We start from the raw sequence: 26419 nt of genomic DNA, 5'->3' as shown, positions 1-26419 counted from the left end.
GTGTGCAAGCACCTGTCAAAGCTCAGATATTCATGTAGAGCCTCTCCAGTTCAGTTTCCCTTGAGACCAGATCACGATCGTTATGATATTTGCTATGAGAAGTCTTCATGTATAGTGATTTTGATATGTGTGTCTCTCTCTCCCTCTCTGTTTTCCTCTCTCTCCCTGTGTGTTTCAGTGGAGAATGGGGAACACTGTGACTTCACTGTGCTACGCAACATGCTGATCAGGTGAGCGTTCTTCTCAACATTTATTTCTCCTAACTTAATCCCATGACTGCAGCTTGATTTCTTACTCTTTGAAGAATGAAACCGGTTAAGGAGTCCTGTCAAACCAACCTCAAAGAGGCCACTAGAGGCTGACAAATTTCTCTTTGTCCCCTTCATAGGACCCACATGCAGGATCTAAAGGATGTCACCAACAACGTCCACTACGAGAATTACCGCAGTAAGAAACTGGCTGCCGTCACCTGTAATGGAGTGGACACTACCAAGACCAAGGGACAGCTGACTAAGTATGCCTCAGTCACTGAGCTACTATTTCTTTCAATGACAGGGAACACCTTACTGTGGAAACAGTACAGTGACCGCTTGTTTATTTATTGACAACCTTGACCGTGTTCAGGAGAAAGTAACGCTCATTCATGTAGCAGCTGTCCTTTTCTTTGAGTATTAACAATGAGCCTCTGCCGTGGTCAACAGGAGTCCCCTGGCACAGATGGAGGAGGAGCGCCGGGAGCATGTGATGAAAATGAAGAAGATGGAGGCAGAAATGGAACAGGTCTTTGAAATGAAGGTTAAGGAGAAGAAGCAGAAGCTGAAGGACTCAGAGGCTGAGGTGGGTCTGCTGTCTGTGCTGTAGATTTTACGTATGGTGTTTTTTTTAGATTTTTGCATTGTCATCTTTCTACGAGTCTAATGTGATGCAATTAATTGACCTCTAAAAGTCAAACCGGATTTGGACTACCGATTTTGCTCATTTACAAAAGAAATGTGTGTCTCACTCCCCTGATGCTGTTTGCTAAATTTGGTGCTGATACAGTAAAAATCCAGCAAGATCTATTCAATTCAAAAAAGCCATCATGAGATGGACTTGTGTCTCCAAGTTCAAGTCAATCAGTGTTTCATGAAGTTCTTTGTGTTCAAGAGTGAGTCCATTTAATGTTTTGACCCTCAGCTGGAGCGACGCCACGAACAGATGAAAAGGAACTTGGAGGCGCAGTACAAAGAGCTGGAGGAGAAGAGACGAGTGTTTGAGGATGAGAAGGCCAACTGGGAGGCTCAGCAGAAAATCCTCGAGCAGCAGAAACTGGATGCCTCCAAGTCAGTAACACGCGCACTTTTGAACAGCTCACTCAGCCGTATGCAACTTCATAAGTGTAGCACCACGACTACGCAGCCTAGTGCTAGTGCAGTGGGATTCTCTTAGCGAGGCGGTTGTCTATTCCTAAATCCTTCTGAATTCACCTTCACATCTTTTCTTGACCTCATGATGTTTTTTTAATGGAGATCAAGGAAGTTCTGTTATTAGACTATTCAACCCCTGGTGTGTGTTTATTTATCTTACCTGGTTTTGGCAGAGTTTACACAAAAATATTAATTATCTCAGCATTATTGACCAAACTGCAGCCGGAGCTCATGATGTCATAGACAGTGGCGAACAGGAAGTGATCATTATATTGGCCAACAAAACAAAGCTGACTGGCAAATGAGATGAGATGTTTATTTTTTGTGGGTGACTCAACCCTTAAAGATGGCTGCTGTTTACTCCCAAGCTGCCAGTAAAGCGAAAGTAAAACGACGTTTGCGTGTGAAATAATGCTCTCACCTTTCTGTTTTTTTTCGCACAGGACGATGGAAAAGAACAAGAAGAAAGGAAAAATCTTTTGAAGACACGACCTTCCCTTCAGTTTCACATAAACTCATTTTTTTCTTCATCCCCTCTGAAGTTCACATCTACCGTGGCGCTCAGAACATAGACACAAAGATATAAGAGATACAGTATGACACTCAGCACATTCCACAACATTCCTCTGTGTTACATTTGATAAGCAGCACATGTGACAGGGACGCCATTCACACACACACACACATATACACACATGCAAATGCCCACAACAGCCCACGTCATCGTCTCTCCGCAGGGTTTCACCGTATCTGCTGAAACCTTTTCTTTTCATGGGGAATGCATGTTTTTGTGAAATTCTATTTTCCTATATTTCCTGACAAAGAGGAGAAGGCTGAGTTCCTCTGAGCTACAGTACGGAGATAACACATGGCAGGGACCATGCATAGCCATTTGTACACATGTAGTAGTTGTATGTTCTCTACATAGTCCATAGATCTGCAGATAGACGTCCTGTCCCTCTCTTTGACGCGCTTTGTTTTATTGTTCTCGAAAACGTAACACAAGTGTAAACACATTAACACACTCCGTCATACAGACCTCACTGAGAGTGTGTGAGGAGAAGGGGCGAGTGTATGTGAGGGAAGGCAACTGAATCAGGTGGCAGCTGAGCAGGGAGGAGTCGGGTGGGATCGAGGCCTGGTCACACCGGAAAGTGGCGAAAAACCTTTTTCTCCTGTTAGCAAACTTATTATAGCTGCTTGCAAACCATTCCTCTTTGGTGGAGCAGTTTATACTCCAGCGGAGGAGATTAAGATTGGATGGTGCATCACTGCTAGTTTCACCAGCTATTTTGTACTCTGTTCCCTCAAAGGTCAGCACTGTCCAGATAGCTTGCTATTGGTCAGCAGCATGTTTTCTGGCTTTAAAGTTCACCAAAATCTGCGTGAAAAATTCGCCCTCGCAGCCCAACCCACTGATGAGAATTTAGCCATTTTAAAAGTTAAGGTGTGACCGGGCCTTCAGACAGCATTTACAGTGCATGAGCAGGTGTGTTTTATCGGTTGCTGTGTTTGAGGTCATAGATACTGTCTGATCTGAGCCAGACAGACAGAAGAAGGGAGATGAGAATGTGGTGTGTAACAGCAGCCAGGATATTGTCATTGCAGTGTGTGTTTCCTATTTAAAAAGAAGACAATATGCAAAAGCCTCACTGGTGTGTACGACTTTACAGGTTACAGTGATTACAAAGACGTTTTATATTGTGATGTAAGTGATGGATGTTGTCATAGACTTTGAGCCCTTTTTCTGCGAGTTTTCCTTTTTCCTGTATAACCTCCAAAGGGACACTTCATTAAAGAGCTGAAATATTCCTTTAACCTTGCTTTGACCCTGGACTCCGCAGAAACGCAACTGTTTGGAGAAGTTTGCCAATGCAGCCGTAGATTTGTGTCTGACTTCACCTACACATAATGCTGTTCTTTGAAACAAAATATGTGAAGTCCAGGTCTGAGTGAGAAAGCAGAGAGCTGCGACACATCCGAACCCTTGATAGACCTTTCCGAGAGTGATCATGTTTTATTTTCATATGACGATTATATTGATAATACTGTATGTACGGTTGAAGAATGACTCCTTAAATCCCTTGTAGTTTTCTTAAAGGACTCATAGATGAATCTGTTATTTTAGTATAGTTTTTCAGACTGCCCACAGTCATCGTGATGCATTTAAAGGACAAATCTTACACCTTCAGCACATAAAGGATTACCTGTATGGATTTGTTCATGATGGAAATGCATATATTGTGTACATACTGGAGGCTGTTCAGTTGCCTTTATTTCTTGAGGGTTTTTGTTTTTTGTTTTTTTTTCCAGAATATTACGCGCCAGGAATAACAACAGAACTTGTACTCAGAACAGAACCTGTTATGTAAAACTTGTCTTAAGAATCCATGAATATATTTCCAGTCATTTAAACACACACACACACACACATACATATACTGTAAACTGTATACATCTATGCCAATGAGTACACCCTCTCAGGACCGCTCTGTTACACTACATTTTCTCCAGTCCAGAGAAAAGCAATTCTGTGGTCCAACAAGTTAAAAGAAGTGACTAAACTTTTCTTTGAAATGCTTGTGAACCACTCACCCTCCCAGTAACACCAAGTTAACATAGACGCAAGTTTAGGTGGAATTTTTTTGTTTGTTTGTTTTTTTTGTAATATTTTCTTTTTTTATATATGTACACTGTTTTGTACAGAAGCATAATGAATTCACTTGAGAAAAAAAAGTTTGCCCTGTTTTTCTGAATGAACGAGTTTATTGTCTCAGAATTCTGGGAAAAGTTGTAAAACATCCCTCAGAATCCTGCAGGAAGCTCTCAGCTGCAGCCTGACCCTGCAGCAGAGCTGTAGCTGATAACACTGCCATCTATATTACTTAAAGACACGCGTGTTTCCTAGTGTCTCAAACCCAAACCCTTTCCTGGGAGCATGAGATATCTCATTAATTCAGAAAAACAGCAGATTATTTTTTTTTTTCATGAAAATTTATGTCAATCCTGAGATAATAACCTTGTTGATTCAGAAAAATAGGGCAAGCATTTTTTTTCTCAAGTAGATGCAATCTGCTTCTCTTCTTTGTTTTATTATGTGTCCTGTCTCTAACCGTACATGGTTAATATTAAAGTTGACAAAGTTATGCTTTAACTCTCAATGTGTGTAAGTATTCTGTTTAACACACTCATGAACTGAAAAATCCTGTAATATAGTCAGTATTCTGCTTCAACTTCTATGACCTACATGACATTATATTTACATTTTTTACTAAAAATGTTTGTTTAGGGATATCATTTTCTAAAGGAGTAGAAGAACTGATAACAAGCACATATCTGTCACCTTCTGTGTCCCAAATCCAGATTACATATTAGTTCTATACAGTATGTACAGCATCATCATTTCTTTAGCATACTGTGGAGCAGTTAGCGTACAAAAAGATTCATTCTTAACTGCTTTATACTAACATGAAATAATACAACACATGTGAGGTCAGATGTGCATCAAACTTATGTATCAGACTTTGGGACATAAATATAGTTAAAGCACAGTTAATTTAAACACAAGATACTTGTGCTCAAAAAGAGGATTCATTCTCAGTGAAGAACCTTGGAGCTCTAATCTGCCTCTATACATGCCAAAGAGCAGTGATTCCTAACACGTCTCTGGGGGTCATCAGGTGGAAACCTCCCTTCAACAGTGTTTCGCCTACTTAGTCCCACTACACCTCCAGGAGGTTAGGCAGTGAACTCCGGCGTCCCAGAGTCACCCCCCCTAGTGCCAGTTCACACTGCTCCTACACAATCCAAACAGCACCGCCACGTTCAACTGACCCAGAGATGCTCCAGGTAGTGGCCAGTACCGATGCTACCATTTAACTATTGCTAATGCTACTGCTAACCGCTAGGAAGAACAGAAGAAGACAATACAGTTCCGATGCTACCATTTAGCTAATGTTACGTGCTAACCGCTACCTGCTAAGAGGAACAGAAGAAGACAATAACGCTAGATTCACCTATACTGTTAATGTTAATTGCTAGCTACCAATACTAACTGCTAAGATACTATCATACTCTCACCGCTTTAGCTATTGTTAGCTGCTACAATGCTACCACAGGCCTAGATGCCACATGTAACTGCCGATTGCCACACTACCATCATCTACCCCTGCCTCTCACCAACTGCACCAAGAAAAAGCGGGGTGGGAATACAAACCCTGGTTCGGGTAGGGGATAGAAAATAAAGAGGTAGAGTCAAAAGATGAAAGTAGGGATTGGATACAGACCCTTGTTCGGGTAGGGGGTGGAAAATTTAGAAGGTGCTGAAGGTGGAGGCCTAAACCACAGACTAGATTTAACAGCCTCTTCTAACATTTCCTTCAAGAAGCAGCAAACCCTACCATTTCCTTCAAAAAGCAAACAGAGCAGGAAAACAAACCCTAACATTTCCTTCAAGAAGCAGACAAAACAGGAAAACAACCAAAAAGATCAAAAAACAAGCCAACTCTGTGTCTTACCACGCAAACTCACCTGAACAGGCCGCATGGTCCCAAAGAGAGACTCTAGCTGGCCACACCCCCACCTTATCTAAACTTCCTGGTTCTCTTCCTATTGGCAGAACGACAAATAGAGAATGAAGTGTCTTTCTTAAGGCTTATTACTTTTCCAAGGTCTTTCTGGAGATGTTTCACCACCATCCACATTTTCTTCCAGCTGGGGGCGACTCCTCCATTTCCTCTGTTCATTGCATTGTGGGAGAATAGGGGAATAGTGTACAGCAACGGCACACACAATCGACCGTATTTAGTACTAACTTTAGGCTAGAAAGCAAATGTGTCCCAAATTGTCTGTCTATTGTTTTAAAGGGCCATGCACATTTTAATGAAACTTTTTACGTTTTACAGAACCACAGGGACAACCTGACACCAGCAACCTGCCATCAAAATTTCAGAGCAGTCACCCATGTTCCTTCAACCTGATACTATTTTTGTAAATGAACAATGGTGGCATATTGCTGTGGTTATATAGTAGACAAAAGGAGCTAGTGTATCAAAGACCGGGCTGGATGAATAGGTGTACAAAGTGTTAGACACAGGAGCCTGCAGTTCATGTCCTGTCTGCATGTTTGTACTTACTTAAACCACCGTACCTTAACTATAAACACTGGCAATTTTAAAACACTCATATGAGTCATACACCCATTTCCGTGAAATCTAACTGAGCCATTGGGTTACCTTCTCTACTCAAAAAGAAGCATAGCCTGCGATAAAGTCTTGAAACCCCTCAAAAACTAGATGGTACAACTTAATGTGTTTTTCCTCATAAAAAAATAAACATTAAAGCAAAATACCATTACAGCAATAAATGTTTTATTGACATACAACTATTTAAAATAATGCAAGTATTTGTGCCTTAAAGCCTGCAAAACCAGGCATTAATCTGATAAAGTATTATACAAAAATGTTCATGTTGTATGATCATGTTCAGAGCTGCAGACCACTGCCCTCAGTGTTGTAGAGCTGATTGTAGACATTCAGAGCCCACTGGAAAGTCTGGCTGTAGCAGATCTGTCTTCCTTTGATGGTCTTGACTCTGCAAAACACACAGAAGAGAAAACTCAGTTCCTTCACCTTGTTTTGTTCATGCTTAAAAGAAGTGTGAATCATTATTATGGATACTGTGCCCTAGTGAGAAAGCCTGCCTGGAGGTGATCGGCTGCCCGTCTTTCTATTTGTCATCTCAGTACCCATAATGAGTGAAGAATAGTAGAAGAATGAAGCACAAACTTACATGAATGCCTGCTTTAGACAGGAGCTGTGGGTCTTGGTTATGCTAGATACGAACTTTAATGGTATCTTTTGGGTGTAAACGTTGAAGCAGCAGTTCCCAGGTGCCGTGCTGTACCGCAGAGCTTGAGCTGTGAGGAAGGTCGATGGATAAAGTCACTATAAACATGCCAGTGAGAAGCCGTCAAACAAAACACGATGAGGAGCAAACAGAGATCACTCACGCATGGCGTCGCAGCAGCAGACGGCGAGAAGCAGCAGCCCCAGAGCGAAGCATAGAATCCTCATGATGCTGTCTGTAGGATGATGATGATGATGCTGTTCTTCTTCTGTCTTTGCTGTGATCGACTCTCACCGCCACGTCCAATATAAACCCCGTCCATTGTGGAACTTAAATGTGCATGATGTCAGCCTTTCCAGCCAAAATTAATGCTGCCATGAGGACAGAATTTCCCCACACCTCCTCAGCTTTCCACCACCAACAAACACTGCTGTCTAGTTCGGGGAAGGAAGTTACAGTAAAGGGAAAGGCCAGAGTTTAGTTGTAGAGATTACAATCACCTCCCCTGCCGCAGAGTCTTCTCAGTTTTAATGTTGCATCTTGGTGTTTGTTTGGTTCGTGGAAACGTCAGGCTCTGTAAGTTTTCAACAGAAGTACAAACCGCACAAAGAACAGAAACACATTTTATTTAGACCATACGTTTATAGGACCTTCTGTTTTCAATTTTCTCATGAAGTGAGCTTTTAACTTCTCACCTTTTACACTTCCAGAATCAGATGGTGGCAAAACAACCCAGATGCACACAGAATGACCTGCCGTGCACACTATTTGCTCGTCCGGGCATTTTATCGATTCCTGACAATGTACAGTAACTTTGTGCATTTCATCATCTTTGCTGCAGCTAATAAAGTAATTTACAAAGTGGAAAGATGCATTTAATCTGCAGCTAAGACTGTACATAAAAGTGAGTTATATGACGTCTAAGCTTAAGCATCTGAGATTGTAAAATTATATATGTCACTCAAACCTGGATCAGACGGGCAAAGCAAGCAACAGCTGTGAGGCCCCAGAACTCCAGGGGCCGGACTGTGTGTTAGCTGGTCTGTGCCAATTGAAAATTGGTTCAGGAATATGCACCACGAAAGGCAAACATCAACTGACATGACAAGGGTCTTAAGCCGGGTCATGTTTAAACTTGATCTTGAGGACCTATAAGAGGGTACCTGTGTTAAAACCTAGTGCAAGAACTTCACTGTCTCAGTGTAGTGCTTATTCTGTGTATATGTTGCATATAAATGCATTTAATCAAATTATCACAAAGAAGATCTAGAGGCCAGTTTTCTAGAAAAGAAAATGTAGAAATACTGCACAAATTGCACAGAAAGGAATTTGGAGGAATGTGGTGCAAATTGCAGCCCAGCATCTTATTTCTATCCCGGCTCCCTGTAGCAGGCTACTCCAGCAACAAAAGAAAACAAGGTCAGAGAAATTAAAATCTCAAAGTCAGGTTACAGGCTGGTGGGTTTTTAAATGCAACCGAGACTGTAGGAGTTGACAGTCCTGTAGGGATGACCACACTGTATACTGTATAGATAGATGATAGATACTTTATTAATCTCCAAAGAGAAATTTACATTTCCAGCAGCTCATAGGGTGGAAACACAAGGGCGTGCAAAATATGAACAACTTTCAAGTAAGGAGGCAAAAATACAATACAGAATACCAACTAACAATATAAGAAAAAAAAATAGTGAGATAAAAATATAGAACTAAGCTTTACAAGATAAACATCTGGCGGTTAAATGTGAGCGCAGTAGTGCAGTTGTGCAAAATGACAGTGTGCAACAGTCGGTTTGTCCACACTTAAGTCCAGCATATAGATGTGTGTGTGATAAAGTGCGTGTGTCCATGGTGTGTGGTGTGAGTGTGTAGTGAGTCAGGAGTTGTTGTGTTGATTTTATCGCCCTCCCCGAGAGGTGTTGAAAAGCCGTACGGCGTATATACTGTCCAGGTGCTGATATTTGGCCGTTTAAGATTGATACCATTCCATTCATCAGTGGTATCAAGTCATGCAGAAAGACGTTTAAGTTTAACCTGACCATGTTTTGAGACATGTCATTCCTGTTTAAAGTGTTGAGAATCAGAATATTTTATTGATCCCAAAGGGAAAATTTGGTCCGTTGCAGTTGCTGACATTGAAGAACAAGGAAATAAAATAGGATATAAGAAATATCTTAGAGAGAGTAGAGAAAATATAAAATATGTAAAAATATGTAAAATATATGTAATTTCCGCGAACTAGCCCTTTAAAAAGTGTCATTCCAGCCAGTATGATATAGTTTGAGTTTAGTTTAAAGGGCTTGTCTGTGTATTTTTGTTTAAAGTTGCAGTGTAATGCATTGTCTCTCTTTCTGGCATTTTGGAACACACCCACACACCCCCACAAAACGTCATGATCTTGAGTTAGCCTTTATGCAAATCTGTGTGGTGTATGAGATCTTATCACTGCTGTTTTCAGACGTGTACACAAACCCAGATTTAGCAATGCATCTGTGACCCATTTCGATATCTTCTGTGCATGCATTTGCAACACCATCAATTTCCTCATGATCACTATCTGTTATCAATTTGCATATGTCTGTCACCAGGCTGCCAATATAATGCATGAGCTTGTCATGTGTCATAATCACTATTCAAAGATACATTTGAGAACCAGGTGTTGCAGTTAAACTACTGATATGTCAGAACATACTAAAGTAAACCTAGAACTACACTTTGACAAATATTGAAGGAAATGTCACTGTGGTGCCACTAAGTTTCATGTTCAGAAGCATAAATAATTACTTCCTCCCTTGATGTCAAGAGGAATTATTTATATCATTGTTTGATCAAACAATTATTTAAGATGTTTCTACTACTGTCTAGACGCTTGAGATTTCTGCCACACTGCATCTAGTCTCTTGTAGCAGTGTATATCAATCGGTTTTCAGTTGTGAGATAGATTATGGTGGCACTGTAAGGTCAGAGATCTCTGCACTGTACTGGTTATTTGTTTAAAAATGTTAAATTCACGTTGTATTAGTTGGCACCAGTTGCTGGGGAAAGGAGCCGCTGTGAAGAGAATGGATGCATGAATAGAAATTACATTACAGACATCATATGACAGAGGAAGTAGGCACCTCAGTTCTCTAAACTGTACAGCCAAGTCTCTGTATGTAATATGAACTGTCAAGGGAGAGATGTTAGCCTACAGTATTAGACTGTCTCACTGTATAGCTAATTCTCACACTTTAACAGCCTGTTTACTGTGTGTCTGTATCTGTTTTAACACACAACACAAACAGTGTAATAAATACACCATTCATGTATTAAACAGACTTCACTCAACACACACTGTAACATCTTATTATTAGTTATGTTAAAGCTCTGTGTCACATCTTAAAACACACCTTGGTCGTGTTGGTGGAAGCTCTGCAGCGATACCATTGTGATGATGTAATGGGATCTACATTTGTGTGAGCGGTGGAGGTAACAAAAACTAAACAATAAAATTGAAGGTAATGAAAATGCATGTGAACTGAAAAATAGAAAAAAAAATTGTAAAAATGACTGTGAATGAAGTGTTTTGATAAATTTAAAGCTGATTTGATTAAAATGATATGATGAAAACAAAGTCTTGTTCGTCATTCACAATTTAAAATGTATCATTTAAGGAAAGTGATGTACTCTAGTTTTCATCCGGGCTGTGTTACTGTCGACCATCATCATTAACAATACCCAACTGGCAACTTTTTCTTACGTCCGCCCCCATATATTTGCGTGTTTACTCCATTTAGTACGGTAAAATGGCCTCCCTTTGAACTGCTCAGCAGGTGCAGAACGTGGAGCCCGCTGCGCAGCACAGGTCTGATTCTGTCAGCGCTCTGTGGGGGTATTTACGGGACTCGAGCTGTATGTTCCGCTAACGTCCGAAGACCCGCTGAAATTCAAAGTTGGAGGAGGAGACTGAAAGCATAAAACAACTACAGGGTTGTTTCTTGTTTTCTGTCAGTTAGCGTTGACCTGTTTCATACAGACTGCAGTTTCACACAGATATCTTTTCAGGTAAGGAGTTAGCTCTGCTTTGTTGCCACGTTAACAAGACAATTTATTCCTCCTAAAGTTAGCTTGTCATTCTAAACAAGGCTAACGTTGTGCTGTACAACTGTAGATAAGTTAACGCTAGCTTGAAGTGAGCTAACCAGATTTGACTCAAAGAACTGTGTTGCTAAGATTAGCTAGCTATTGTACCTCATTTACTGTCAACTGACTTTTAATGTTCGGAGATTTAAAAATGTCAAAAGTAACGTGAATGTTTCTAGGTCTACTGCTGTGTTGGTAGTGACAACAAGTTAACGCTGTGTATTTGGTTAGCTGACTAGCTAGCACAACTTTCTATGAATGTGTCTCATTTTAAAACCGACCTGAGTTGAAACTGAAACGCTGAACGTTGTCACGTTTAAAACTGTCTGGGATGCGTTTTTATACAATACTGGTGTTTCCTCTGTCAGTAAGATTTCGTCTAAAAGCTAACTTTAGTCATGTTAACCAAATATGTTTAATGTCAGTTTTAACCTATATTACCTTATCCCATTATAATGACGTACATGGCCTTCACTGTTCAGAAATCTTCTTTTGTGTTTTTGAGAAAGGACTAACTGCTATAGAAACGTGTTTCACATGTCACTGTGTTTGCTCAGTATGGAAGCTGGCGAGGAAAACAGTGGCAACATCAACCTGAAGAGACAGAGAGCACCTCTGTCAGATTCTGAGGACAATGTCCTCTCACCATCAGGTGTGTTTGTGCCTGTATTAGCAGGAATGTAGAGGTTCATAGGTATATCTTTAATGATAGAGTATGTCTACATACTTACAGCAGTCTTTATAGTCTTTTTCTTTCTATCTGATGTCTCAGAGGTGAATGATGGCCAGAAGCGGCGGCGTCTGGGGGGAGCTGGTCAGGAGAACCGTAGTCCGAAACCTTCCTCGTCTTTGCGCCAAGCTGAGCTAGACACAAAACCAGACACACCAATGGTTCCCTCAGTCCGGTCTCGAGTCCAGCAACTCACCCAGAGACGAGATGGTAATCCTACCTTTGATGTTGAGGCAGGCATGCTAATATTTTGCCCTCACAATTTTTATCAATGAGGGCTGACTGAATGTTAGAAACACGTCTCAATATAAGACAATACAATTCAACAGACCACTGTTCACAAACTACAGCCTCAAAAATATCCGTAAAGTTGCATCAACACCCCCCCAACAGATTTTTGCAATCCAATGGGAAGGACTGTTGTATTACACTGCATTGTTTTTAGCTAGGTGGACCTAATTAACTGGCAATTGAATGTATATGTGTATATATCTGTATATCCAAGAGTATTGCAGTTTATTTTTCCAGGGGTATCTAGATGTCGACATGTCATGGTAGTCAAGGTCAACAGTCAAGCTTGACTATCTGCATGCAAGATAAGAACTTTTGTCAAGCTGTTAAGCAATCTGTGCAGAGCCGCTGTGACAGTGTGTTAGATTAATACTGCAATTTGTAACAAGTTTTTCTTGTTTTAGGAGGAGCTCCTCCTCTGGCCCAGCGGTGCCTCTCTGATCCTGGGGCTGACAGCCCATCTGTCATTATCCACGAAAAGGGTTTCAGAGAGCATCTCCTTGGTGATTATGCATATGAACACATACATGTTCAAAAATGTCTGCGGATGAACACCAGACTTGTCACTGCTGAATACAGTGTTTCAGTGCATTATAGTACAGTACATAGAGGAAAGAAATTGTGTTTCTCCTGAAGAATGAATGATGCAACATTCAGTGGCAGTGAAGCAAACAACAAGCTATGAAACAGGTACAAAACGAGGTCCAAAGTACAAACGACGTGCATTAAAAGAAGGCAATTCATGGCCTGCACCATACATATTATGAAGGAAAATATAAATATTAGATTGGAATTTGGTGCCGGTTGATACTCAGTATTGAATATTTGCAGCAAGAACATCAGAATATTTGTTACCAATATGTGTTATTTAAATTTGAATTAATTTCAAATTATGTTTAAAAAGTCATCGCTATGAATGTTTTTCCTCCAGGTGAGGGAGAATTTAATCAGCGAATGGAGCGGTTTAAAGTGCCAGTCTTCCAGGCTAGCCCTGCCCCCACAACGAGCCCTGCCAACTCCGGCCCTCGATCCTGCTCCAACTTTGTGTCTGGCATCCAGCAGAAACTCCAAGGCACTACAACACCAAGCTCAAAGCAGGCTTCTCGCATACGCGAGGTTGGTTCAGGGGCTTTTATTACTGAAATATATTAGTAGTACCTACATTACTGGGATAAACACCATTCTTGCTCTCTTGTCTCTAGTCTACTTGGATGGGCCAATATCAAAACCTGCTGAAATAAATCATTTCTTTCAATTAATTTGTAATGTATGAGTATTCCTCAATGGTGTCTGTGAATCTTTGAAAGTTGAAATCATTCAGTTTTTGCCACCTATCCATGGCCAGGTCATGTCTGTTCAGGTTGTTCTAAACTAATGCTACTAGCAGCTGCAGTACCCTTAATTATATGAGCTTAAGAATGAATGATCTGATTTCTACATCCATTCATTACTCAAATAATACATTCCTGTTGTCGGAGTACCTATGGAGTTTGTGTGTGACATCTCACATGGTTTCACTGCTCAGGAACGGAAACAAGAGTTGAGCCTGTTGCAGCCAATCAGAGAGAATGCCTGGCTGAAAAGGAGCAACTCTGATCCTTCATTAACTCAGGTAGGTTTGTGATTGTGATAGTGCCTTTCAAACATTCAAGAGTGTTTTAGTCACAGCCGTCTGTCTTGTGATAATTAATTTCACCAGCTAGGGCTGTGCAATATGGCAATATACATGTGTGACGACAGGAAAATGTTGTTTCACATTATTGTTTATTTTTTGTGGCATAAATCACACTTTTTACGGGACTATTTTTCGGAATTTGCACGACACTTTGTGCTCTTCTGCATGGTGTTGATGCAGGCAGGGAATTTACATCAGGTAACGCAAACAAACCTGGAGAAGAGTGAATGTGACACAGAAAAGGGTAATTCTGTATAGGAGAAAGACTCCAACAAACTAAAACAAAACAAGGAGCATGTGTATAAAAGAGGAGGCTACTTCTGCTGCATGGACGTGGTTTAGGTATGAAAAGTCTGACACAGACCAGGAAACCATACTTTGAAAATTATGCCACAGACATACACGTGCCACATGAGGCTGAAACACCACTAACCTCTTTTATCACCTACACATGCTATTTACCTTTTAGTATATTATACATTAATATTTTAGATTTTGTTACATGCTTTATTGAAAATTCACACCAAATTTATGTAGACTACAATTCACTGAATTTGCTGAAAATGTGCTATATTGTGACACGTACATATGCTTTCCTATATATATAAAAAAAGGACCTATATCGGGAAATGAGATTTTGGCCATATCGCACAGCCCTAACAGCAGCTTATGTAAACATTAGCAGGGAAGGACCCCTCCTGGCCCCTCACCTCCCTCATGGGTTCCTAGATCTAGAAGGCGAGATCATTGGCCTCCTATGCAGCCCTGGGATGTGAGTCTATGACCAAATGACTCTTTACTCTCTGGCCACTTTTATGCTTTGACACATGGGCAATACTTGAAGTCACCAGAATGGGCAGTATTGATTTGGCCAGTGATAAGAATTGATTTGGATAGTTAACGAGGAGGATGGCATACAAGCATAGTACCTTTACCTAGTATACCTTCGTGGTAAGAATTACCCATTCAGATGGCTCCAGTTTTTTGTCTTTTAGAGGAGGTAAGTTCACTTCTGAAACAGTGCACATATGTAAGTTTGATGTGGTTTTGGGGAACTGGGCTGTTCACACAATTAAGGATTATCTTTTCACTTCACATGACATAAACACAGCCATGTCACAGATTTTTTTGTGTGTTTTAATGCTTTGTTTTATTTGCTTGTGTGCTGTAGATCTCCTGTGTCTTTTAGGTTTTTCCTTTCCTGGTACTGTTTCTGTGGTTGTTGAGCATACCTAAATCACAATCATTTTAGTTTGTTTATTTGCTTGCAATGATATATGCATATCATATATATATGCATAAAATAAACCTGCTCTGCATTTCTACCTCTTATTTTTGTTTCCTGGTGCTAATATTTTTGCATTCAGCAGGCTGATGGTGATACTGAGATGAAAGATGGAAGCTTCACTGAAGCGCTTACATCAGGTGTAGGGAAGAAATCTTCAGATGGGACAGGTAAGACCTTTGACATCAAATTGACTTTTCTCTATTCTGTTCTCATGAATAAATGATCACATTTTATTTCAATACTTTAGAGAGTTAAGTCAATACATACCAGGACAGAGGCTGTAGTAACAGAAGTAGTAATGTCCTAAACTGATCTGCAAGGACCCATGTGGCCCCATCATTACTTTTTTCAAGATCCTTATTAACGGATTGCAATCTGTAGTATGACAACTGTCAAAAACAAAATCCCACCCAAAACACTGATATCTATTGCCAAACAGTTCTGCACCAGTCTGACACAATGGGCCTAACAGTATTAAACTAAAAAAAAATTATCATTATATTGTAAACCTGGTAGAGCAATATAATATAAAGTTTGTACAACCATCTGTTCTTGGCTTTTATTATGTTGAGATGTAAGAATCCCCTTTCACAACCAATAGATGTTTTTACTGACATGCACACCTCTCTGTCTCTCTCACACACACACACACACACACACACACACTCACTGAGGCCTGACGGTACTCTCTGTGTGCTGCCAATATAGTCATGATATGTCATATACAGCACAGGAAATGGAACTATTGGAAGCAGCATTGCATTGCTACCATTTGCTTGATTGTAATATCCTCACAGTTCAAACTACAGACAGTGTCCTCCCAAAGTGATCCCATTCACAGCATTGTCCATTCTATAACTGAGACCTAATTCGGTTGCTGCCTGGTACGCAAAAGTGCATTTTGAAACAACTGGATTTTTGTGACACATGCGTGTCTGTGTACCAGTTATGTGCACCCCTGCTTATATGGTACTCCAGATTCAGAATTAATGTAGTTACAGTCTGATGTTACTTTACAAGTAGACTAATGACAGTGTGATGTTTCCTTTTTTCACTCCAAAATTGTACAAAAGAAAACCAGGGGTGTATTTTTAAACCTCTTGCTGGATATGTTTCCTTTGTATTAATGTAATAATGTAATAACTTTTGCCACATTCTTGATATAATGACTCTATATGATTACTCAACACCTGCTATAAAACATATCCAGTATGAAGCTTAGGTAGCCTAGTGTTAAAATGTGGGACTACTTTTTCAAAGCAACTTTTTTTTTGAAACCCTAGCAGCATCTGTTGAGCTTGAAAACTCAAATGAAGGACAGCTGCAAATGGAATGGACGGAGCAAAACACTCATCAGGATGAAGAGGTCAGGGAAGAGCAGCTAGGGTCACAACAATCACAGATTCACACTGTTTTAAAGTTGTCTTTTGGAGAGGATCAGAGTTTCTCCAGAGCACCCTTTGGTGACGATCAGAATATGTCAGCGTTGCCTGCAGGTGATGAACAGAGTTTGCTAGAATCAGCTTATCCAGAGGAGGAAACAGGTGAGGTTTCCAAAGTAGCTGAACAAGAGGGGTCTGAGGTGTTTTCATTTGAAGATGTTGGAAAAATTGATGGTTATTCATACAGTGAAGAAGATATTGAACCTTCAACAGATGAGGAGTTAAGGTTGTGGACATATCCTCAAGACAAGGTGGGCAAGAAGAGAGAGTCTATCATAGCTGAAGAACAGGAGAAAGCTGTGTGTGCTAAAGAGGAGGAAGGGGAGTCGTATTTATCCACACTGGAAAAGGTGGAAGGAGGTGATGTTGCAGATAGTAGTGAACCCTCTGACAACCAGGATGGTGAACGTTATTTGGGTAATGTCTCTGCTGCGTTTACAGACTCCTCTGAAATGCAGGATGATGAGAAACCTAGACCTGAGGAGGACAAGTTAGAGTCTACTTTAAACCGAGATAAGGGGAACAGAGAGTCTTGTGAAGGATGTCATGAGGGAGCGGTCACAGGAGATGTAGATGTTTTTACAATTAAACAAGACCAAAAAGACATAAAAGGATGTACTCATAAGGATGATGTATATCAACAGTCAGAGGTCCTAACAGTCAGTATAAAAGAAGAAGACATGGATCTAGAGTCAGATAGTAGAGGCCTAAATAGCAGAGAGAAAGAAAGAGAGGCATTTCCATTTGCAGATGTAACACAGACTGAGTATCCAGAGCTTGAAACAAATCTTGAAGATGTAGCAAAGCCTAAGGTAGAGACTCAGGCTGAATCATCTGACATTGATGGAAGTGATGGAGCTCAGTGTTTGCCAGAGGTGCAGGTGTCTAGTCACCTTTTGGAGACAGAGGAAATGGAGCAAGATGCAGATGCAGTAGATAATAGGCAGGGTGTTGTAGATGGGCTCAGAGAAAAAACTCAGAGGGCAGAAGGAGGAGAAAGTACAAAGAAAGTCACGTTTATCTTGGAGCCTGAGCTAATCAATGACTCCACCCTGTCTGAGACCAATACCTCCATGGAGTCCAGGGCAGAGACAAGTATGTCAGGTGAGAACACTAAGATGTAGGTGTGAGCACCTGGGATGCCTGAGGACACCTTAGGAGAAATGGAGCACATGGATGAAGGCATTTATTTGACAGAAATCACTGGTCCCTGGTAAATTGTGTATGTTGGCTTTATATTAAGAGCAGCATGTTTTCTAAATCACAGGGTGGCAAAAGGAAAACTAAATACGTTTATATGGTTGTTTTTGTTTTACTTGAAATTTAAAAAATGGTTAGGGTTAAATTCATCTTTGCAGACTTCTAAGTTTTTGTTTGTTTATTTTTTAAATCTTCACAAAAGTAAAAGATGGATGGTGCCCATCTGTTGTTGGTTTTCTTCAGTTTTAACACTTGTCTTTTTGAAATTGTTGCATCAGAAAATGACTTGATACATTTGAATGCTTCTCTCAACAGATGCTGAACTGAGCTCTCACGATGAGACCAACACCGCTGAAATAATTGACCAGATGTTTGAGGAGGTGCTGGAGTATGCTGGAAGGATGGAGGAAGACAGGGTGGATGATGAGGACACTGAGGACCGCGACAGTGGCATTGGCACTTGCACTGGAGACAAAGATAAGGTGGACACGGAGTCAGAGAAGGAGAAGAGTGAAGAAGAGGGAGAGGGAGAGGCCAAAGAAGAAGCTTATGATGAGAGCAAGAAGCTTGAAAACAATGGAGATGAGCTGCTGACTTTCCCTCCCAGCGGCATCCTCTCTCCGCTCAGCAAGTCTGTAGAGGCTGTTGTCACCCCTCTGGTAAGATTAATTCATAACTTTGAGCTTGTCCACACATGAGTTCCATTTGGGGAGCTTTCTGCATTAAGTGCTTCCTGGGAAAGTAGATAAATCCTGAACCCGGAAGATTATTTCATTACTAAAGATCCATGTCCCCCCCCAACAGCGACTGACAGTGAGCGAGGGGTCCAATCCTCCATCTCTGCTCCTGACTCCAGAAGAGACATCCACCCCTCCTACTGAATCTGCTCCTCTATACAGGTAATTACAGCAGCAACACAGCCATTTGTACAAAGTCTGTTTGGAATAAATTCCAGTTGAACTCTCACTCTTGAAAAATCAGTGCTGTCTTTTGGCACACACATTTAAGAGACCCCAGGCCCAGTTTGTATACCATTTACCACCAACTTTACCACTGAAATCTTCACACTGGTGACTTGGCTAAGAAAACACAATAACTGAAAGAACAACAGAGCTAACAGTACTTAAATGTGACTGTCGAATTGATTGGTACTCTCACGTGTCTGTAATTTGATTTTGTTCCATGATTGACAGTATTGATGCCTACCGTACACAAAGACAGAGTAAGCAGCCCACCATTCAGAGTGTCACCCCTGGGGTTCAGAGACGAGCTCCAGAAAAGTCCCAACCTCAACCTTCTGTCAACACCAAGGAGAAAATCACGGTGTGTTACACTGCTTTCAGCTATTTTAATTGAAAAAGGCTAACCTGTTCACCATTGTTGTTCAGCTAGTCCGTCTGTCAGTCTGTGTTCAGGATGAGATCTAAGTACGTACATCTTTTAATTCAGTCGACTGTAAATGCAAAAAGCACTCCAGCTGCTTTGACTGAATCAAATCCAGTCCAAAGGCTGAGTGACCAGATCTTGCTTTCTGTCCTGTGTTTGTCCAGGCACTTAATGAAGAAGCAGGGAAGCTGCAGACTGTGATCAACCAGACCCTGCAGGCTCTGAGCTGCTGTACTGATGAGGAGCATGGACGAGGCTCGCTGGAGGAGGCTGAAGCTGAGAAACTGCTGCTTGTCTCCTGTACACATCAAAATTTCTTGGCTTAATAGTCCCATCTTTTTGTAGATATGACGCCATGTTCAAGTTATTGTGTTTGTGTAGAAAGTATTGCCTCAACAGCAAGTGCATTATTTCAATACTTATTAAAATATTAGAAACAGACAGACAACAGTTTTAATAACAAAAAACACACACATACATGTATCTTTTATTTTATGTTAATTGCATCTACACATCTTTTTCCAAAGCTTAAATAATGTAATTTAAAGCAATAGTCATAATTTTTCTTTCTGTGTTGCTTATCATCCTTGTGATCTTTTTGTATGTTTTAGGTGAGAAACGCTCAGCCCTGCTGGCAGAGGTAACCAGACTGAGGGAGGAGAGGAGCTCAGAGTCAGGAGAGGCAGCAGGGGAGGACAAGGACTATGTTTCCCAGCAGCCCTGCAGAGGGACTGTCAGCATCACAAACATCCAGCTGCCTCTCAAGGTTGAATTTGTCTGCTCCTCACACAACCGAACAGGTAGCACAGCAATTTAACATTGATTCAATTGTAGGACATCAATAAAACCCTATTTCAGAAATCAGGGCTTGATTAACACAAATGCAGAGGTTGGCAGCTGCATTGAAGGGATTGATTTGTTTATGTGCTTGTGTAGGTCGGCCAAGTCACTACTTCTTCGTCCTGATCCGCTACGGGCCCTGCAACATCGTCGCCACCCCGCTGGCCACAGCTGCCAATGCTCAGAATGGAGACACCATCTCTTTCCCTACTTCTGTCACTCTGTAAGCTGCAGTTCATTAGCTCCGTTAATATATGCTTTGCTTCTAGCTCTAATTTGCTGCACGTACTTTTTTCACTTACATGAATTCCATATTTTCTGTCTTCAGTCGGTGATGGGCATCACTGGAAAAACCTGTTGGGTTTCTTTGTTCTCATTTTTTTATTTTGTTAATGGTCACATCCAGACAGCCTTTGCCAAATTGGGGCACTCTTATGCACTTGAATCTTTTTGTATTGTGTCTTGTGACTGCATCAATATGATTATGTCAGTGGTCTGTAGATTGATGCATTCCTTGCTCTGTCTCCCTGAAATGTCAGGAAGGACATTCGCTCATCCTTTGAAATTGATGTGGAAGTCTACAGCCTGGTGAGACATTTGGCATTTTGATTTGCAGTTGTTCTTTGTGACATGTTAATTCAAATTATATTAATTGAAATTAAATTAGAATAGTGAAGTGGTTTCTTAACACAGACACACATATGTGTATTTCTATATAACTGACTGTAGGTTTATGTTATGGACATGAATGATGAATGTTTAAACCATGTGTGTTCTGGTTATAGCTCATGCTTATATAGACAGAAGTGTATGATGTGTTGACTGCTACGATCAGGCTTAAGGTCTATATTGATTTGGAAGGCTGTGTTGAGTATGTGGGTGCAAGTTAAGAGGTGGGTGGTTCTGGGACACTGGAACATGCTGTTGAGCCTTCTCTCTGTTGTGAGTCCAACTCAACATCAGTTACTGTGAGGGTGCCCGCCTGATGAGCCACACAACGTCATATCGAAACTTATTTTTTTCTTTGGTAATACAGCTCAAGGCACATTCAGGAAGGGTTTCTCGTTCCAGAGGGGTTGCAAAATAGTAGCTGTAGGCAAGTCTAGTGGAACCAGTTATACAGTGACAGTGGTTGGACAGCTTAGCGGGTGAAGTTGTCTATGAAGCCTCTTGAGTCAGCCATTGTACTTTAGCTGAAGCAGTTTTAATGTAGCTATAAGGCTGTTTCATGCTGCCAAGTATTTGTTCTTTGCTTGGGATTCAAGGATGCCTCAAATGTGCAGTAGGTCTCTAGTGGAGCTAAGCAGGGAATATGGCTGCACTACTGAGAAGGCCTTCAGATAAAACTGTCTATCATGTCAACAGGGTCAGCTCATGTAGCCTAGCCCAAGCTGATATAATATCGATATCAGGCCAGGACAAGTATCTGCTCTTTGATGGAGGGCTTGATATCAGGCTTTCAAAAGAATGCTCACATTTGACTGTGTATTACTGACTGTTAAATGCACAGCACTGTTAGATGTGATGTTCGGACTTTTAATGTCCCTATTTCTGTGCCATCTAGTCCCACACTTCAGGTAGTAACTGCAGCATGGACCGGGCCACCACCAAGTCACGGGTAAGTGAGTGGGTCCAAAAATGAGCCATGTGTTTATTTGACAAAGATAGTCTAAATAATTTAGGTATATTTACATATCCAGGTCACGCCAAGAAAGCTTCTGAACACTATCACCGTGAGTATCCAAGTTTTTTACTCTTATAGTGTGTGCTGTGTTTTTCACCTCTCATGGAAGTATCACCTAAACCTTTTCTTTTGTTTTCAACAGAGATCCAATAACAGTCTGACATGTAAGTTGAGTTTTATATTGTTCAGTATTTGTTATAGTACAAGGAGGATTCATTTTTTCCCGTTTGACTCAACAGTAGCTCTAGAGCGGGACTATGTAAATGTTGCCATAATGGTCGTGCACATCGCCAGTTGGCCGTTTCATGTTTTCATGTTATGGGTTTTTGCTCTGCACCTCTTTGTCCTTCAGCTGCTGCTCTCCCTGCTCTCAACACTCGCCGCTCCAGTAACTTTTGTTTGGTGGGTTCCCATAAGATCACCTTGGCCTCACTGGGACACAGCAAGTTTCCTCTGGATAAGGTAACGATCTGTCATGATATTGTTAGGAAGGGCTGTTCACACTGCGGTTGGCATCTTCAGGAATTAAAGTTCAATACACAGCTGTCTTATTCTGGGCCAGAGGATTGTGTTTAATGCTGAAATGTGTACTGAACAGTGTTGATGAAGATGAGAATGGTGGTCCGTTGAACAATTTTAAAAATGATAAATTAACTAACAAATAGAATTTACGTGTGGATTTCAATTATATTAAACAAGCTGTAGCCACGTCAGCTTTATGTATCTTTTCAGTTTGGCAAGTAAAAAATAATACTTCACAAATGCATTTTGGTGGATGCAGACATGTAAATACTTGTTGTGGTAATTATTAGTTGAATGATAACATTCAGAAGGGAGAAGCATGGCCTAAGCAATGCATCCACTGTCACCTGGTTTTGCACCCCTCTGGTCATTTGATTTTTTTTTTATTCACCTCAGTGCTACAGGCACTACTATACATCCCTTTGGTCTGTTAGGAGTTTCTACACATGGGTGGGCTCACTGGTGATGTAACATGTCTACACCTCTCTGTCTGCCTCCCTCCCCCTCTCTGTCTTGCTGTCTTCAATTAGATGAAACTTGAAGGGAAAATCAGGAGGCTGCTGGGAGATGAATTTCAGGAAAAGGTTTCACTCCTCACACAGTCTGCTTTTCACCTCTCTCTGCTAACCTAACCTCTGACTCATCATTTCAGCCTTTCAAATTAACCGCTGCCTCAGTTTTGGTAGTGTTTGTGGTCAATGAAGTTTGTCTGTTCAAGCTCCCCTCCCGTCAAAGACCAAAGAAAATATCCATTATGTTGGTACTTTGACATCAAAACCCAGTAGATTTGTTGTGAAATGACATTGTGCTTAAGGGCAAAATAAGAAAAATATAAGCTATTTCCTGGCTGGTGCACAAACCCTGGATGTGTATTCATATTCATCATACAAATGTATTCGTATACATGTTGTTACAAGTCTCTGCTATTTTCTTGCATCATTTAATTTTGGATTACATGATGTCATGACATTAAGGGGAGGAAAATGGCAGCATGAAAGTTCACTTTTAATCAAGACACTGTGTCATTTCACCACTTCAGTTTTTTTCTGTAGAGGGCGTGTGTGCTTGCATGCATGTGTTTTTGTAAATATGCCAGAAGAATTTCACTCTAAAATGCAGTAGCACCATGCTGAGACCTTCTCATAATGACACTATCTGACAGTATTAATGTCTCTAATCTCTTAAAGTCACCACACATCTGATCACAGTTTGACCAGAACAGTCAATTTTCATGCAGCTTTTATATTCAAAAATGGATGAAGCACATTTTGAAATGAAATTCTTCAAAATATTCAGTTTCTTGTCTTGTTTATGTCTTCCACATCACACCAGTTTAACTGCTTTACTCCTCCCCCACCTGCAGGTGCCTTTTCTCTCTCCTCTAGAGGGCAACATTTACCTGCGACTGGACAGCGAAAGTCACTCTAATGTGCGGCACCAAGGCTTCCTGGTCAGTAATGAAATTTTGTATTCCTCCACAACTCTCTGGCTGCATTGCATGTCCATCTTAACAAGTGATTTAGTATCATTTACACCAGCCATGTCCAAACTATTCCATAAAGGGCCGTGTGGCTGCAGGTTTTCGTTCCAACCAATGAGGAGCACACCAGGCCAACCAATCAACATCAAGGGATCCCTTAGTTATCAGCTGAAAAGTGAGATCAGCTGATTAAATGAGTCCAGCCTGGTGCGCTCCTCCTTGGTTGGAACGAAAACCTTCAGCCACACGGCCCTTTATGGAATAGTTTGGACATGCCTGATTTACACACTCGGATGAGAACGTAACTCCTGTCTTTGCTAAACTTGATATGTAAAAGACTTCCACTAACTAAAACAGATGGTTTCTTTAAATGTTTAAAAAACAGTTTTAAACTGCAGTTTCACTCTTCCCTCTTTCTGTGTTCTGTCCCCAGACAATGTTTGAGTTGATCAGTGGATATGGGGTGTGGCATCGCCGATACTTTGTTTTGGAGGGATGCAACATGTACTACTGGAACCATCCCAATGACAAGGAAACTAAGGTATGGACTGACCAACAGACAGACTTGAAAACTAAGTCACCAAATTACTTTTAGTTGATTTAATTCTGTTTTAACCTCCCAGGAAGCAGAGGGCAGCATTTCTCTGTCCAGCTCCCACAGACAGTCTGTCAGACCGGTCAAGAGAGACTCGTGTGCTCGACCTTTCACCTTTGAGCTGGTGAGCAGCATCCCACAGCAGCAGCAGGACGACAGCCAGGATGCCTTGGCCAAGTAAGATTGCATGTAAAATAAGATCTTTGGTAGCAAGCAAAGTGTAAATTCACCGTATTTCTTTGTCATAATTTCGAGCATCAAAACAGATCTTTGTTTCTTGTGTTAATGGATTCAAATCAGCCTGCTTTCCATGTGTGAATCCCAGACCTCCTGTTTTTTAAGGAACACATTGTTTGGCTGCTATTGATCATCTTTGAGGTTGCACATTTTGGCCAATATAGAGCAACAATCTTTCACTTATTCTGAAAATCTGTTTGAATATAATTGCAACTTTGTTTACAGTAAGAAAGAAGCGTGTTGCTCTTCTGGCAGCAGCCGGCTACTGATGTCACAGAGGGTGTTTTACTTTTGACAGTTGAAGGGAAACGCCTTCTGTGACATCAGTGATTGGGTTGTGTCTAGAAATGTGTTTTGAAACAGCTCACTACTTCCACTTACAGCCTTTACTCTCTTTTAAACTACATTTTACCTAATTAAGACCACTGAATGTGGTCTTGGCTGCTATTAAGACCACTGAATGTGGTCTTAATTAGGAGGAAAATGTAGAAAAGTTTACCAAAGTAGAACTCTTACTTTAACACTGATCGATGTCAACAGGCCCAGTAGCACCTATTTACAGGCAGATCTGGCTTACGGTGCTCCTGTGATCACAGTACATGACCTGATGGATGTTGTTGCTATACAGGTGCTGGTTTTCAGCTGACGCCAAACAGGAAAGACTGGACTGGATCGAGAAACTCAACCAAGCTCTTTTGGACTATCACACATGGAACCGAACATCAGCAACCCAAACAGAAAGTCAGCAGTCAAGCACGTCCAGCAACGAGAAGTTGAGGGAGAGCATACTGTAACTACATCTCTGACATCAGGGTTCACATTCTTCATCTCAGAGCTGGAGGAGATAAGCTTCTTCCTCATAGGGTCAGTTTCACTGACATGAAACTGCCAAATTCTAACATATACCCAGACAATATCATTGGGAGATATCTGTTTGTTTTTCATACTGTTGTTTATTTTTTAATCTGAATCCAATCATAACTGTTGGTTTTCACTTTTATTTGCTAAGTTACAGTTTCCATTTGAATAATTTTAGTTTTTCTTTTTCATGGTTTTGTGGGAATCAGGTTTTATTTTGACTTGCTTTTCTGTGGCAATGAGCTGCTTTAGCCTTTGTTGGCAATATTATTTGGTCACTTTCAGTTGCTAAGGTGAAACTTCTCTTGTAGTTTATATATTTTTGAAATAATTTACACATATATTTAGATTCCTATTGTATTTTTGTATCAATTAACCTTGAAGGATAAGCAAATTTGTAAAGATACACTAATAAATATTGAAGGAGAAGGAAATCTTTTTTAACATGCTTTTGTTTCCTTAAGAAAAAGTCTATAACAACAACCTAAATCATCATAAATAAAGTAATATGTACATATAATAACAGACGGCAAGATAGCAAATGTATTTTGAAAAGCAAAGTATTGAAACAAGGGAGAAAGAAAATAAAATAACTTCCCACAACAGATTCCCAGCATCTACTTTTATTCACCCGTAGTGTGTTTAAGTCATGTTAAAGCACATTTAGACAAGAGCCAATACAACTCAACTAAAACAAATATGAATAAAATTCAATAAAATACAATATCAATTTGAATTTGAATTAAATAAAGGTTTAAACAAAACTATTAAGGACACAATATTGGGTTTTAACTCCCACTCCCAGTGCTAATGGCG

The 26419-nt window shown here is 40.6% G+C and overlaps 3 protein-coding genes across 10 annotated transcripts in view; 2 read left to right on the top strand and 1 right to left on the bottom strand.

Moving 5' to 3' along the window:
* LOC121608520 (septin-7-like) overlaps positions 1-4560 on the top strand; it is a 43958-nt gene extending 39398 nt beyond the window's left edge. For all 4 annotated transcript variants that reach the window (XM_041939826.1, XM_041939825.1, XM_041939827.1 and 1 more), the window contains exons 9-13: positions 179-230; positions 389-514; positions 702-837; positions 1177-1322; positions 1850-4560. In XM_041939826.1, coding sequence (XP_041795760.1) covers positions 179-230; positions 389-514; positions 702-837; positions 1177-1322; positions 1850-1889 — 500 coding nt within the window. In that variant the 3' untranslated portion in view covers positions 1890-4560. The remainder of the gene's footprint in view (positions 1-178; positions 231-388; positions 515-701; positions 838-1176; positions 1323-1849) is intronic.
* Positions 4561-6792: 2232 nt separating this feature from the next.
* LOC121608509 (C-C motif chemokine 4-like) lies at positions 6793-7697 on the bottom strand. Its single transcript, XM_041939812.1, has 3 exons — positions 7417-7697; positions 7197-7323; positions 6793-6998 (listed from the first exon to the last, which is right to left on the bottom strand). Exons 1-3 carry the CDS (start codon positions 7478-7480, stop codon positions 6890-6892), a joined length of 300 nt encoding a protein of 99 aa, XP_041795746.1. The 5' UTR covers positions 7481-7697; the 3' UTR covers positions 6793-6889.
* Positions 7698-11193: 3496 nt separating this feature from the next.
* Positions 11194-26196, top strand: si:dkey-30c15.10 (uncharacterized protein LOC559353 homolog). Of its 5 annotated transcripts, none has more exons than XM_041939252.1 (24): positions 11194-11297; positions 11933-12027; positions 12148-12315; positions 12801-12899; positions 13328-13512; positions 13922-14008; positions 14757-14843; positions 15442-15526; positions 18317-18660; positions 18806-18900; positions 19195-19324; positions 19552-19687; positions 19999-20187; positions 20324-20450; positions 20767-20815; positions 21792-21845; positions 21928-21960; positions 22054-22075; positions 22264-22373; positions 22964-23017; positions 23797-23883; positions 24347-24454; positions 24537-24685; positions 25374-26196. In XM_041939252.1, the coding sequence occupies exons 2-24, from the start codon at positions 11934-11936 to the stop codon at positions 25537-25539; spliced, it is 2658 nt and encodes an 885-aa protein (XP_041795186.1). In that variant the 5' UTR covers positions 11194-11297; position 11933; the 3' UTR covers positions 25540-26196. The 5 variants fall into 5 exon arrangements, with proteins under 5 accessions (XP_041795186.1, XP_041795185.1, XP_041795189.1 ...); XM_041939251.1 differs by having other exon boundaries at positions 14754-14843; XM_041939255.1 differs by lacking the exon at positions 14757-14843.
* The last annotated feature ends 223 nt before the right edge of the window (positions 26197-26419 follow it).

The sequence above is a fragment of the Chelmon rostratus genome, chromosome 6 (genome assembly GCF_017976325.1).
Source record: "Chelmon rostratus isolate fCheRos1 chromosome 6, fCheRos1.pri, whole genome shotgun sequence".
Lineage (NCBI taxonomy): Eukaryota > Metazoa > Chordata > Actinopteri > Chaetodontiformes > Chaetodontidae > Chelmon > Chelmon rostratus.
The sequence above is the reverse complement of the archived record's forward strand: the minus strand, read 5'-3'. Positions and strand labels throughout refer to the sequence as shown.